At 45.8% G+C, this 16,147-nt stretch overlaps 1 protein-coding gene across 2 annotated transcripts in view; it reads left to right on the top strand.

Annotated features, from left to right (window-relative positions):
* The window catches only part of megf10 (multiple EGF-like-domains 10), a 152,727-nt gene that overhangs the window by 17,382 nt on the left and 119,198 nt on the right, over positions 1-16,147 (top strand). For both annotated transcript variants that reach the window (XM_071351872.1, XM_071351873.1), the window contains exon 2: positions 9,618-9,760. In XM_071351872.1, the coding sequence (XP_071207973.1) occupies positions 9,636-9,760 (125 nt within the window). In that variant the 5' untranslated portion in view covers positions 9,618-9,635. The remainder of the gene's footprint in view (positions 1-9,617; positions 9,761-16,147) is intronic.

Genomic DNA, 16,147 nt, shown 5'->3' with positions numbered 1-16,147 from the left:
TGCTGTCATAACTGACAACTCCACTAACCAGCACATACTGTGTAAAACAGCTTGTCATTTCGTCATCTCAATTCTGAATAGTTCTCTAGTGAACTAACTTTGGACGGCTAAGCCCCACGTTGGCAGAAGTGCCTAAAGAAGACTGCATGTTTTGGCAAATGAATACTTTGTGCACGGACTCAGTCCGTCCTCTGTTTGTGCTTGGATGAACTTCCCCGGGGCATCCGATACTGGACTGCTATGCACAGCATATCAAAGCCCTGTTGGCCCCCTAAGCCCTGCATCAGGAGTGGTGTGTATAGTGTGTGTAGGGTTCTTTCACACGCACAGCAACACCCTTGTTTGTGAACTGCTGCAGTTGTCCCGAGGAGGGGGTTTGGGGTTTTGCGGGGTGGGTGCAGCTGTGCCCGTTAGCTCAGTGAAACCGGAGAGCGAGCCCCTGGTGCCCCCATTAACCGCCCGCATAGACACACTGTCATCAGCGAGAGGACTCAGAAGCCCGTCGTCTCGTAGACTTCCCCCGTTCTCTTTCTACTGGGGTTTCGGGAGGCTAGCCTGAGGCAGAGATGCAGCCCTGGTGGTTAGCCTTTTATTTGGTTAGCTAGCTAGCGCAGAGAGATGTGGAGAGCAGCTGTAGAAGCAATGTGGTCACATCATATACATGAAGTTGCATCCACCAGGGGTGTCTTTCTATCACGACAAGCTTCAATCCTGGCAGGAGGCCCAACCTGCCACACTAACAATGTTTGATTTGTAGACTATTTTGCATATTAGCTAGTCTTACACTAAACACAATGGGATTTTTTTTTTTTTTTACGCCTTTGACAAATTCTGAAAGTTATTTGAGAGAACTATCCCTTCAAGCTGTAAACAAAATCTTGCATGCAAAGATTCAAAGTTTAAAAATCATCAAAGAAACATTATACTATTTGGAGCCAGTGCTGCATTTTTACTTTGTTTTTGACTTGTTTATGTGCTGCCATAGACTTCTACCATGTACAGTTGCCTGGGATGTGACATGACTGTTGATGCCAGGGATGCTTTGTCTAAGCAGTGTACTATCAGACAGGAGGTATAGAAAATAGAGACAGAGAGACAGAGAGACAGAGAGCAAGAGACAGAGTAAGAGAGAGCAAACTGGTTTCAACATGGCCATTAGCAAAAGGAGGCTTTGGATTCCTCTGAGACTAAACACTGCTAGGGCCTTGATGGCACAGGGATGGGCTTGCACCAATGGCATGCATTGTTGGCTTGGGTTCTTCCCCCTCCCATTTTGCAGTCTTGCCTGTAAAATACTGGATGGGGAAGCTGAAGCCGGGGAGAGGGGGATTTCTGCACAAAGTATTGCAATATTCAAATGACCTGCTTTGGGTCTCAAGGACTTTGCCCCCGACACCCTTCCACCCTCTGTGAGTCAGGCAGGAAGTGGTGACTCAGTGGGCATTGGACAGGGCCAGTTGGACCTGTTTTAATACTTTAAGAATACATCCTTCCCTCCTACTGCCCTCAAAAGAGTCCCGAGAAGGTTTCTGAGATTGGACAGGGCTCATGTGTATCAAAGCATGTCAGATCAGTGACGTTTGTATTTTCAATGTGTGACGCTGATCCGGCCTTTCCACACGCACAGGTTCTTCTGTATCTCCGATGTGATTATTGTGGTATATTTAGCTTGTTGTAATGGTGTGCACAGGGGTGGAATTTGGGGAAATAATCCATGTGGAGAACCGTGATGGGGGTCCTGGGACATATTCCCTGGGTAGAGAATTTGCTGCTTATAATGTTGTGCACATGACTTATTACACATGTTGTTGTGTTACAGCCTGAATTCAACATTTATTAAATATATATTTTTCTCACCCAGCTACACACAACACTGCATAATGGCAAAGTGAAAACATGTTTAACATTTTTGCAAATTTAGTGAAAATGAATTACAGAAATATCTAATTTACGTAAGCGTTCACACCCCTGAGTCAATACATGTTAGAATCACCGTTGGCAGCGATTACAGCTGTGAGTCTTTCTGGGTAAGTCTTTGCATACCTAGATTGAACAATATTCGCACATTATTCTTTAAAAAATTATTTAAGCTCTGTCAAGTTGGTTTTTGATCATTGCTAGACAACCATTTTCGATTTTGCCATAGATTGTTAAGCCGATTAATGTCAAAAATTTAACTAGGCCACTCAGGGACATTCAATGTCGTTTTGTTAAGCAACTCCACTGTATATTTGACCCTGTGTTTTCGGTTATTTTCCTACTGAAAGGTGTATTTATCTCCCAGTGTCTGTTGTAAAGCAGAAATGTGCCTGTGCTCAGCTCTATTCTATTTCTATGTACCCTAAAAACCTCCCTAGTCCTTGCCAATGACAAGCATACCCATAACATGATGCAGCCACCACCATGAAGAGTGGTACTCAGTGATGTGTTGTGTTGGATTTGCCCCAGACATTACGCTTTGTATTCAAGACATAAAGATAATTCCTCTGCTACATTTTTAGCAGTTTTACTTTAGTGCCTTATTGCAAACAGGATACATGTTTTGGAATATTTTTATTCTGTACAGACTTCCTTCTTTTCACTCTGTCACTTAGGTTAGTATTGTGGAGTAACTGCAATGTTATTGATCCGTCCTCAGATTTCTTATATCTCAGCTATTAAACTCTGTAACTGTTAGAAGTCACCATTGGCCTCATGGTGAACTCCCTGAGCGGTTTCCTTCCTCTACAGCAACTGATTTAGGAAGGACACCTGTATCTTTGTAGTGACTGGGTGTATTGATACAGCATCCAAAGTGGAATTAATAACTTTATCATGCTGAAAGGGATAGTCAATGTCAGCTTTTTTTATTTTTACCCATCTACCAATAGGTGCCCTTCTTTGCGAGGCATTGGAAAACCTCCCTGGTTTTTGTGATTGAATCTGTGTTAGAAATTCACAGCTTGACAGAGGGACCTTACAGATAATTGTATGTGTGGGGTACAGAGATGAGGTACTCATTCATGCAACTTATTATGCAACTTATTATGTGACATGTTAAGCACATTTTTACTCCTGAAATTATTTAGGCTTGCCATAACAAAGTGGTTGAATACTTATTGACTCAATACATTTCATCTTTTCAGTTTTAATTCATTTGTAAAATAAATTCTAAAAACATAATTTCACTTTGACATTATGGGGTATTGTGTGTAGGCCAGTGACACAAAATCTCACAAAATGCATTTTAAATTAAGGCTTTAACACAACAAAATGTGGAAAAAGTCAAAGGGCGTGAATACTTTCTGAAGACACTGTAATGTGCACTTGAGGATCTTTCACATAGAATGTAGTTATGTCTGTCCTGAATATTTCCATCCAATGTACGGTACTAGGTCTTGTCATAAATAGCAATTCAGCTTCATTCTGGAGATATACTGTACATCTAGTTAAAGCTTCTTAAATGTTCTGAAAACTGTACTGGGAAAATGAATATTTATCTTAGAAGACTTCAAATGAAACAATAGACAGTAAACAATGTTGAATGAAGCCCAATAATGATATGTGGGGAAGCAGTCAGTGTTTTGGGGTTTGCCACACAGATGCCCCACCAAGGAGAAATTCAGAATGGATGAGAAACAGACTCCAAATAAATTCGAAGTGTACCACAGAAGGAAACGTCAGTGGTAGGGGAGTCCAGTGCTTGTCTTCAATTTGGTCCCCTCAGAATGGAAAACAATGCCATAACAACCGTTAGCGGGTCATTTTTTGTTGTTGCGACCACTTCTATTTGCTGGTGTGTATTGATTTATGGTTGAAATGTGGTTGAAACACTGTTGACTACTGTAAAGATAATTTTGTTTTTATGTGCAAAGGTAATATCTTCTGAATGGTTACTTTTGACCACTTACTTGACAAAAAGGATACGCCTGGGGCTTGTGGCTCTCCCTTATCATTATTGGTGACTTGGGATCACAAATAGCAACAACGGTTTTGGAACCAACAATCTGTTGGCTGAATCCTGTCATTCTGGTAAACTATGAAACAAATGCCATACTGTTTGAGGGAGACGCTTACGTTTTGGGGTTAAATGAGTCAAAATGCTACAGAAATAGAACTTTGGATGATTTGGCATAAGATGTGAAGTCTTGGAGAATGGACACGTCATGGTTTTAATACCTTATACTTGAAAACTAAAGTCACTCTTCATATTCTGTAAGTAACATCATGAAGATACATCAACGTCAGTATGTCTCTGTTATGAAACGATTTAACAGAGTGGCATAACCTAATGTTTGATCTTACCACATCACACCATGTCGAATCATGCCATATTTTTAGGCTACAATGATGAATAGTTGAGAACTTTTCTTGTGATATTATATCATAACTCAATGAAGCCGCTGACAAAGGCCTTGAGGCCGATACGTAAAGCTTATTTCAAGAGCAGTGATACTAGCAAAAGCAGTGTGCGGGTTTCTTCTTTTTTAATGCACCTGCAAAAAAGATAGCTCAGATGTGCGAGTGCTTTTCGAATTTTGAATAACTCAATGAACAAAAGCATCAGTAGTATTTCACGGTCCAAATTACAGGGCTCTGTGTTGTCATCCTCCTCACCGCTCTGACTTTCTCTGTTCTCATTGACCCTACCGTGAGGGCATACAAGGTCATTCTTTGGGGTTTGGGTGCTCAACATCATGTCATCTCAGGGACTCTTAAATTCTCGTTTACAAGTGCATTCTCTGGAATCTGTTGCAATGACTAAAACTAACCTAGCAAATGGATCCAATGGGTGTTGATGGAAAGCAGATGGTTAGTGAGGATTTTTTTGTGCCGCAGTGTCAATTCATGCTGCGAGTGGATTTATTCGCATACTGTATATTTCTGGGGGGGGGGGGGGGGGAATGATGCTACGCATATGGAAGTATTTATGTGGTTTGTATCTTTTTATGTTAGTGTGAAGGCAGGGCACTGTGAAGTGTATTTTTAACCTCTGAACTATGGGTTCTGAATTATGAAGGGCCCTCCGAAGGGACTTTGAGTACAGTAGTTAGAGTAGGGTGCCATGAAAGTAAGCCTAATATTAAGCCTGACGGGTGAAATTGAACTTCTAGAAGTATTGACAGTGGAACTTTTAGTAAGGTTACTAAGAACTGCACTTTGAAGAACACTCCAATGGACTCTTTAAGGGAACTTTGTGGGGAACTCCATTGGAAGGTACAGTACCTTCAGAAGGTATTCACACTCCTTTACTTTTTCCACATTTTGTTGTGTTACGTACAGCCTGAATTTAAAACTGATTAAATTAAGATGTTGTGTCACTGATCTACACACAATACCCTATAATTGTAACGGGGTGACTGACTGGTTGCCGGGAAGTCAAGCGCAGGAGAGCAGAGATGGGTGATAACAGGAGAACTTTAATATACACCCTGGCCCAAAGGCACAGGCGAGGCAGCACAAAGCACAACCACGGTAACATGAACCGGATTAAACAAAACAAACAAACCTAGGTTAGAAACAAACCTAGCGCAAGCCAGCCTGTAGCGTAACACCCTACACAAAGAACAATTCCACACACAGACATGGGGGAAACAGAGGGTAATATACATTTAGTCTGATGAGGGAATGTGAACCAGGTGTGCGGGAAAACAAGACAAAACAAATGGAAAATGAAAGGTGGAGCGGCGATGGCTAGAAGACAGGTGACGTCGACCACCGAACACCGCCCGAACAAGGAGAGGGACCGACTTCAGCGGAAGTCGTGACACTACACCCCTCTTGACGTGCAGCCCCAGCAGCGCGCCGACACCGGCCTCAGGGACGACCCGGAGGGCGAGGTGCAGGGCGATCCGGACGAAGACGGTTGAACTCCCCCAGCATAGAAGGGTCCAAAACGTCCTCCACCGGGACCCAGCATCTCTCCTCCGGACCGTACCACTCCCAGTCCACGAGGTACTGAAGGCCCCTCGCCCGACGCCTCGAATCCAGTATGGAGCGAATGGAGTAAGCCGGGGCCCCCTACTTGTCCAAAGGGGGTGGAGGAACCTCCCGCACCTCAGACTCCTGGAGCGGGCCAGCCACCACCGGCCTGAGGAGAGACACATGGAACGAGGGGTTAATACGGTAATCGGGGGGAAGCTATAACCGGTAACTAACCTCGTTCAGTCTCCTCAGGACTTTAAATGGCCCCACAAACCGCGGCCCCAGCTTCCGGCAGGGCAGGCGGAGGGGCAGGTTTCGGGTCGAGAGCCAGACCCGGTCCCCCGGTGCGGACACCGGGGCCTCACTGCGGTGACGGTCTGCGCTGGCCTTCTGGCGTAGCACGGCCCGCTGGAGGTGAACATGGGCGGTGTCCCATGTCTCCTCCGCGCGCCTGAACCAGTCGTCCACCGCAGGAGCCTCGGTCTGACTCTGATGCCACGGCGCCAGAACCGGCTGGTACCCCAGTATGCACTGGAAGGGCGAGAGGTTAGTGGAGGAGTGGCGGAGCAAGATCTGAGCCATCTCGGCCCAGGGCACGAACGCCGCCCACTCCCCCGGCCAGTCCTGACAATAAGACCGCAGAAACTTACCCACATCCTGATTCACTCTCTCCACCTGCCCATTACTCTCAGGGTGAAAACCCAAGGTAAGGCTGATCGAGACCCCCAGATGTTCCATGAACGCCCTCCAGACCCTCGAAGTGAACTGGGGACCCCGATCAGACACTATATCCTCAGGCACCCCGTAGTGCCGGAAGACGTGTGTAAACAAGGCCTCCGCAGTCTGTAGGGCCGTAGGGAGACCGGGCAGAGGGAGGAGACGGCAGGACTTGGAAAAACGATCCACAACGACCAGGATCGTGGTGTTACCCTGTGAGGGAGGAAGATCGGTGAGGAAATCGACCGACAGATGCGACCAAGGCTATTGTGGAACGGGTAAGGGGTGTAGCTACCTCTGGGCAGATGCCTAGGATTCTTACACTGGGCGCACACCGAGCAGGAGGAAACATAAACCCTCATGTCCTTTGACAAGATGGGCCACCAGTACTTCCCACTCAGACAGCGCACCGTCCGACCGATGCCTGGATGACCAGAGGAGGGTGACGTGTGGGCCCAATAGATCAACTGGTCACGGACAGCAGACGGAACATACAGATGCCCAGCGGGACACTGGAGGGGAGCGGGCTCTGCACGTAACGCCCACTCAATGTTCGCGTCCAGCTCCCATACTTCCGGGCACCACCAGGCAGGAGGCCTGGAGTATGGGGGTAGGATCCATGTGCCGCTCCTCTGTGTCATACAGCCGGGACAGTGCATCTGCCTTAACATTCTGGGAACCTGGTCTGAAAGAAAGGGTGAAAACAAAGCGGGTAAAAACATGGCCCACCTTGCCTGACGAGGATTCAGTCTCCTCACTGCCCGGATGTACTCCAGGTTGCTGTGGTCAGTCCAGATGAGAAAAGGGTGTTGAGCCCCCTCAAGCCAATGTCTCCACGCCTTCAACGCCTTCACCACAGCCAACAGCTCCCGGTCCCCCACATCATAGTTTCGCTCCGCCGGGCTGAGCTTCTTCGAGAAGAAGGCACAGGGGCGGAGCTTCGGTGGCGTATCTGAGCGCTGAGAGAGCACGGCTCCTATCCCAGCCTCGGACGCGTCCACCTCCACCGTGAACGCCAAAGAGGGATCCGGATGTGCCAGCACGGGAGCCGAGGTAAACAGAGCCCTTAGGTGACCAAAAGCCCTGTCCGCCTCAGCCGACCACTGCAAACGCACCGGGCCCCCCTTCAGCAGTGAGGTAATGGGAGCCTCTACCTGACCAAAACCCCGGATAAACCTCCGGTAGTAATTGGCAAACTCTAAAAAAACGCTGCACCTCCTTTACCGTGGTGGGAGTCGGTCAATTACTCACGGCTGAAATGCGGTCACTCTCCATCTCCACCCCTGAGGTGGAAATGCGGTATCCTAGGAAGGAGATGGACTGCTGGAAAAACAGGCATTTCTCAGCCTTAACATACAGGTCATGCTCCAACAGTTGACCAAGCACCCTGCGCACCAAAGACACATGCTTGGCGCGTGCAGCAGAGTATATAAGAATGTCATCGATATACACCACTACACCCTGCCCGTGCAGGTCCCTGAAAATCTCGTCCACAAAGGCTTGGAAGACTGACGGAGCATTCATCAACCCGTACGGCATGACGAGGTACTAATAATGCCCTGAGGTGGTACTGAACGCTGTCTTCCACTCGTCTCTCTCCCGGATACGCACCAGGTTGTAAGCGCTCCTGAGATCTAGTTTAGTGAAGAAGCGCGCCCCGTGCATTGACTCAATCACTGTGGCTATGAGAGGTAGTGGGTAACTGTACATCACAGTGATCTAGTTAAGGGCTCGATAGTCAATACACGGGCGCAGACCTCCCTCCTTTTTCTTCACAAAAAAGAAACTCGAGGAGGCGGGTGAAGTGGAGGACCGAATGTACCCCTGACGCAGAGATTCGGAGACATATGTCTCCATAGCCGTCGTCTCCGCCTATGACAGGGGATACATGTGACTTCTGGGAAGTGCGGCGTCTACCTGAAGGTTTATCGCACAATCACCCCGACGATGGGGTGGTAATTGAGTCGCCTTCTTCTTAGAGAAGGCGAGAGCCAAATCGGAATATTCGGGGGGAATGTGCACGGTGGAGACGTGGTCTGGACTTTCCACCATAGTAGCACCAATGGAAACCCCCCAAACACCTCCCTGAGCGCTCTCGCGACCACCCCATGAGAGCCCTCCGTTGCCATGAAACAGTGGGGTCATGACAGGCTAACCAGGGAAGGCCTAGCACCACGGGAAATGCAGGATAGTCAATGAGGAAGAGACTGATTCTCTCCCTGTGACCCCCCTGCGTCACCATGACCAAAGGAGTGGTGGCCTCCCTGATAAAGCCTTGTATTGACTCAGAGGGTTGAATACTTATCTAATTAAGATATATTAGTGTCTTGTGTTTCATTAATTTGTAATAAATGTTCAAATGTTTCTTCCACTTTGACATTACAGAGTATTTTGTGTAGATCGATGACAAAAAAATACAATTAAATCCATTTTAATCCCACTTTGTAACACAACAATATGTGGAAAAAGTCAAGCGGAGGGAATAGTTACTGAAGGCACTGTAAGTGTGTCATTCCCGTGGAGTGGCCACTGGGCCACGTTTACACAGACGCTGTACTAATTGTCTAACAGTGAGGAGCTCTGTAATAATAGACTCACCATCCTGTCCCCACACCACAAGCTGTCACTGTAACCGTAGGCATTCTGACGGCGAGATGAAGTCAAGTACCAGTTTTAATTTGTGTTTGTCGGTTGTTTTTGCACACACATATACACAGACCCTCACACACACACACACACACACACACACACACACACACACACACACACACACACACACACACACACACACACACACACACACACACACACACACACACACACACACACACACACACACAAACAGAAATCACTCACACAACAATAGATATAGAAGGCTTGCATTTACTTCACCAAGTTACCTATTCAAATGTGTTTATAACAACCGACTACAGGAAAGACAAGACACCAACTCATGAGCAGCTGGATTCTCATTTCTGTCTGCTGTCGTCTCCCAGGTGTAGCTTCCACCCAAGATGGCCGCCTCCTCCTTCCTGTGGCACTACGCGACTATCCTGCTAGCGGTGATGTGCTGCTTCTTGCCCCGCTCCACCTCCTCCCTCAATCTGGAGGACCCCAACGTCTGCAGCCACTGGGAGAGGTAGGCCAGACACACCCACAGGGGCAGACACACCCACAGGGGCCAGACACACCCACGGGCCAGACACACCCACATACAGGGACACACCTTCTCACAGGTGTGCATTATTTAACACCACCACAGCCTTAGAGTTACACCCTAGAGTTAAGTTAAAGTCTGAGTTGAGTTAAGTTAAAGTCTGAGTTGAGTTAAGTTAAAGTCTGGGTTGGGGTCAATTCCATTCAGTCAATTCAATCAGTTCACTCAGTTCAGGGGATGCATTGAAATTCAGTTCATGAATCGCAAACGGATCATTATTGTCGCTGTGGACCTTTCCATTCATGAATCGTAATTCAATTAATGGGAATGGAGTTGACCCAAACCCAGATTTAAGTACTTAGCAAGACTCACATTTCTCAACATTGTTTTAGAACAACTTGTTGTTGTTCAGTGCGAATCTCATAACTGTTACTTTTTCCAGAGAACCAAATCAATCAAAACAAATGTTATTTGTCACATGCATCATAAAAAACAGCTGTAACATTGAAATTATTATTTTATGGGTGCTTTCCAACAATACTGAGAGAAAAATTGAAAAAGATTTTTAAAATAATAGCACAAGGAATAAATGTGAGGTGTTTCAGGATACTAGGTGTATGTCACATGTCACTACTTCACAGGAGAGCCATTTGAACGTAAACCTAATTCTTTTATCAAAATGCGTTTAGTTATTTTTTTACCCCCTTTTTCTCCCCGATTTTCAATCTTATCTCATCGCTGCAACTCTGCAATGGAGAGGCGAAGGTGGAGTCATGTGTCCTCCTTAACACCCCGTCAGATTAACCCGGAAGCCAGCCACACCAATGTGTCAGAGGAAACACCGTTCAACCTGCGACCGTGGTCAGCCCGCAGGCACCCGGCCCCCCACAACAGCCCCACACCCTCCCCTAACCTGGACGACGCTGGGCCAATTGTGTGCCGTCCTATGGGACTCCCGGGTCTGGGACTCCCGGGTCTGTGGTAATGCCTCTAGCACTGCGATGTGGTGCCTTAGACCGCTGCACCACTCGGGAGGCCCAAAAATGCTAACATTAGCTAACATTAGCTGGCTCGCTAGCTAACGTTACGTGTATTATCTGTATGATCTGTGTAGTAATATTATTCCATTTGCATTGCTAGTTATAGCCTAATGTTAGCTAGCTAATGTTGAACCTGGTTGGTTAGCTACCTGCAGATTCATGCAGGGTAGTAACATCATGAGTTGGAATTATGGTTCATTGTTTACCTAGGTAGCTAGCTACATATCTAAACAAAAAACTCCACTATGTAAGTAACCATTTCAATAGAATGTTCATGATGTCAGTGTGACAACTGTCGATAGACGTAGCTGGTAAAATAACTGACGAATTTACGAACCCTTATCACGCATTGTATATGGCCGGTGACAGTAAACGTTGGCAAAAAAAAAGCGTAATTCAATTGTTGCCAGCAACACAGTTGCAGTCACCAACACTCTGGATAACATAAAAACAACCTAACCAGCTCTGCTAGGGCGAGTAAATGGTCAGAGTGAGCTGTTCTCTCATTTGTGTCTTTAAGTAGCTAGCAAGCTAGTCAAACATAGTCAGTTAGTTTGGATGCTTGACTGCTGTTTTTGGGGTCAAAACACCCGGATCAACCCTACTCCTCGGCCACAGCGTCCAGTGTGCACTCTGAACACTCAGAGAGAAAAACGCTCTGAATTTATGAACGGACAATCTGACAACGCTCTGAGTTTACGAACGCCCAGAGCACCCTCTGGCCCTCCAGATAAAATTTTCTAACACACCCGTAGTATAAACCAGCCTTTAGTCTTGAAATCTTTGGTTGTTTAGTACATAGCCTCACATGTGAATCCTTAAAGAGATGGGCGGGGCTAAAGCTTAAGAGGTTGTGAACGATGCTGAATGGGTGTAGACAAAGAAGAGGTCTCCAGTAGGTGTACCAAAACATTCACGGATATTTTTCTCAAAAGTGAGGTTAGAAGTTTATCAACTTTCAGAGTGATTCTTTGATCCACCTCTACGCAGATGACACCATTCTGTATATGTACATCTGGCCCGTCTTGGGACACTGTGTTAACAAACCTCCAAACGAGCTTCAATGCCATACAACACTGCTTCCGTGGACGCCAACTGCTCTTAAACACGAGTAAAACTAAATGCATGCTCTTCAACCGATCGCTGCCCGCACCCGCCAGCCTAGCATCACTAACCTGGATGGTTCTGACTTAGAATATGTGGACAACTACAAATACCTAGGTGTCTGGCTAGACTGTAAACTCTCCTTCCAGACTAATATTAAACATCTCCAATCCAAATTTAAATCTTGAATCGACTTCCTATTTCGCAACAAAGCCTCCTTCACTCATGCTGCCTAACATACCCTCGTAAAACTGACTCTCCTGCCGATCCTTTACAAAATAGCCTCCAACACTCTACTCAGCAAATTGGATGCAGTCTATCACAGTGCCATCCGTTTTGCCACCAAAGCCCCATATACTACCCACCATTGCGACCTGTATGCTCTCGTTGGCTGGTCCTCACTACATATTCGTCTCCAAACCCACTGGCTCCAGGTCATCTATAAGTCTTTGCTAGGTAAAGCTCCACCTTATCTCAGCTCACTGGTCACCATAGCAACACCCACCAGTAGCACACGCTCCAGCAGGTATATTTCACTGGTCATCCCCAAAACCAACACCTCCTTTGGCCGCCTTTCCTTCCAGTTCTCTGCTGCCAATGACTGGAACCAATTGCAAAAATCACGGTGGTTGGAAAAAATAAAAAATCACGTAGGTTGGAGACTTATATCTCCCTCACTAACTTCAAGCATTGGCTGTCAGAGCAGCTTACCGATCGCTGCAGCTGTACACAGCCCATCTGTAAATAGCCCATCCAACCAACTACCTACCTCATCCCCATATTTGTTTTTGTTTTTTTTCTTCGCTTTTGCACACCAATATTTCTACTTGCACATCATCATCTGCACATCTATCACTCCAGTGTTTAATTTCTAAATTGTAATTACTTGCCTTATTGCCTTACCTCCTTACTTCATTTGTACACACTGTATACAGATGTTTCTATTGTGTTATTGACTGTGTTTGTTTATCCCATGTGTAACTCTCTGTTGTTGTTTTTGTCACACTGCTTTGCTTTATCTTGGCCAGGGCTCAGTTGTAAATGAGAACTTATTCTCAACTGCCCTACCTGGTTAAATAAAGGTGAAATACATTTTTTTTATTTTTTTTAAAGCAGAATTGCTTTACCATTGTTTCTTAACTGCAGTGTATGATATGCCATTTTCTAGCTCTGAGTCTATACTTTTATCCAATGTAAAAAACACCATTTCAAATGTTGTTACATAAGACCGAATCAAGCCGATCGGTCACAAATACACAATGAGTCACGATAACTTGACTATACACAGGGTACCAGTCCTGAGTCAATGTGCAGGTAGATATAAAATAAAATTTTATTGGTCACATACACATGGTTAGCAGATGTTAATACGAGTGTAGCGAAATGCTTGTACTTCTAGTTCCGACCGTGCAGTAATATCTAACAAGTAATCTAACCTAACAATTTCACAACAACTACCTTATACACGCAAGTGTAAAGGAATGAATAAGATGCAGTAGATGGTATAGAGTACAGTATATACATATGAGATGAGTAATGTAGGGTATCTAAACATTATATAAAGTGGCATTGTTTAAAGTGACTTGTGATACATTTATTATATCCAATTTTGATTTATTAAAGTGGCTAGAGATTTGAGTCAGTATGTTGGCAGCAGCCACTCAATGTTAGTAATGGCTGTTTAACAGTCTGATGGCCTTGAGATAGAAGCTGTTTTTCAGTCTCTCGGTCCCAGCTTTGATGCACCTGTACTGACCTCGCCTTCTGGATGATAGCGGGGTGAACAGGCAGTGGCTCGGGTGGTTGATGTCCTTGATGATCTTTTTGGCCTTCCTGTGACATCGGGTGGTGTAGGTGTCCTGGAGGGCAGGCAGTGTGCCCCCAGTGAAGCGTTGTGCAGACCTCACTACCCTCTGGAGAGCCTTGCGGTTGTGGACGGAGCAGTTGCCGTACCAGGCGTATATGTTCATATACTGTAGGTAGGGATAAAGTGACTAGGCAACAGGATAGATAATAAGCAGTAGCAACAGCTTATGTAATGAATCAAAAGAGTTAGTGCAAAATGGGTAGCTATTTGGTTAACTATTTAGCAGTCTTATAACTTGGGAGTAGAAGCTGTTCAGGGTCCGGTTGGTTCCAGACTTGGTGCATCGGTATCGCTTGCTGTGTAGTAGCAGAGAGAACAGTCTATGACTTGGGTGGCTGGAGTCTTTGACAGTTTTTAGGGCCTTCCTCTGACACCATCCGGAACAGCTGGTACTCTCATGCATGGTTCAATGTTTCTTGCCTCAAAGCGAGCATAGAAGTCATTTAGCTTGTCTGGTAGGCTGGTGTCACCGGGCAGATCGCGGCTGGCTTTCCCTTTGTAGTACGTGATACTTTGCAAGCCCTGCCGCATCCGACGAGGGTCAGAGAAGACGTAGTAGGATTCGATCTTAGTCCTGTATTGATGCTTTGCCAGTTTGATGGCTCGTCAGAGGTCGTAGAGGGATTAGTGTCCCACTTCTTGAAAACGGCAGATCTATCCTTTAGCTCAGTGTGGATGTTGACTGTAATCCATGGGCTTCTGGTTGGGATATGTACATATGGTCACTGTGGGGACGATGCAGTCGATGCACTTATTAATGAAGCCGGTGATTGATGTGGTAAACTCCTTAGTGTTATCGGATGAATCCCGGAACAGTATTCCAATCTATGCTAGCAAAACAGTCCTGTAGCTTAGCATCCGCTTCATTGGACCACTTCCGTATTGAGAGCATCAACGGTACTTCCTGTCTGAGTTTTTGCTTGTAAGCAGCCATCAGGACGATAGAGTTCTGGTTATATTTGTGAAAAGGAGGGTGAGGGAGGGCCTTGTATGTGTCTCTGTGTGGAGTAAAGGTGATCTGGAGTTGTGTTGCCTTTAGTTGCACAGGTGACATGCTGGTAAAAATAAGGTCAAACGGATTTCAGTTTCCCTGCATTAAAATCACTGGCCCGAGAAGTGCCGCCTCTAGATGTGCATTTTCTTGTTTTCTTATGGCCCTATACAGCTTGTTGAGTGCAGTCTTGGTGCCAGCATTAGTTTGTGGGGGTAAATAGACAGCTGCGAAAAATATGAATGAAATCTCTTTTAGTAAATACTATGGTCTTTAGCTTATCATGAGGTATTCTAACTCAGGCGAGTAAAAACTTGAGACTTCCTTAACATTAAAGATTGCGCACCAGCTGTTGTTAACAAAGTGACACACACCTCATCTTACCCGAAACTGCCATCCGGTCTAGACGATGTATGGAAAAACCAGTGAGATGTATACTATCTATGTCCTTGTTCAGAGAAACATAGAATATTACAGTTCTTCAGGTCCGTTGATAGGACAGTCTCGAGAGGAGCTCGTCCAGTTTGTTCTCTAGTGATTGATTGTACGTTTGCCAATAGAACGGAGGCGGTTTATTTGCTCACCAACATAGTCTCGTCAGGATGCTGGCTTGTTTGCCTCTCTTGCGCCATCGTTTCCTCTTTCAGTTCCCAGAGATTAGGGCCTGTTCCACAGAAAGATGAAGGTCCAGAGATTAGGGCTTGTTCCAGAGAAAGCAGAACGTCCAGAGATTAGGGCCTGTTCCAGAGAAAGCAGAACGTCCAGAGATTAGGGCCTGTTCCAGAGAAAGCAGAACATCCAGAGATTAGGGCCTGTTCCAGAGAAAGCAGAACGTCCAGAGATTAGGGCCTGTTCCAGTGTCACGTTCCTGACCTATTGTTCCTTTTTCTGTTATTTATTTAGTTGGTCAGGGCGTGAGTTGGGGTGGGTTGTCTTTGTGTGTTTTTGTTTAGTCTAGGGGTGTTGTATGTGTATGGGGTAGAGAAGAGTGAGGTTGTCTAGTTATGTCTATGGCTGCCTAGATTGGGTCTCAATCAGAGACAGCTGTCATTCATTGTCTCTGATTGGGAGCCATATTTAAGGCAGCCATAGGCAGTAGGCTTTTGTGGGTAGTTGTCTATGTTGAACGTTTGTTGCTTGTCTGTGCACTTACGTTATTTAGCTTCACGGTCGTTTGTTGTTTTGTTAGTTTGTATATAGTGTTCGTTTTGTGTTTTCTCTCTTCTCAATAAAAGAAGATGTATTTTGCACACGCTGCGCCTTGGTCCAATCTCTGTCAAGAAGACGATCGTGACATCCAGAGAAAGCAGAACGTCCAGAGATTAGGGCCTGTTCCAGAGAAAGCAGAACGTCCAGAGATTAGGGCC

Source organism: Salvelinus alpinus, chromosome 18 (genome assembly GCF_045679555.1).
Source record: "Salvelinus alpinus chromosome 18, SLU_Salpinus.1, whole genome shotgun sequence".
NCBI lineage: Eukaryota > Metazoa > Chordata > Actinopteri > Salmoniformes > Salmonidae > Salvelinus > Salvelinus alpinus.
This window is presented reverse-complemented; position numbering and strand designations above follow the sequence as displayed.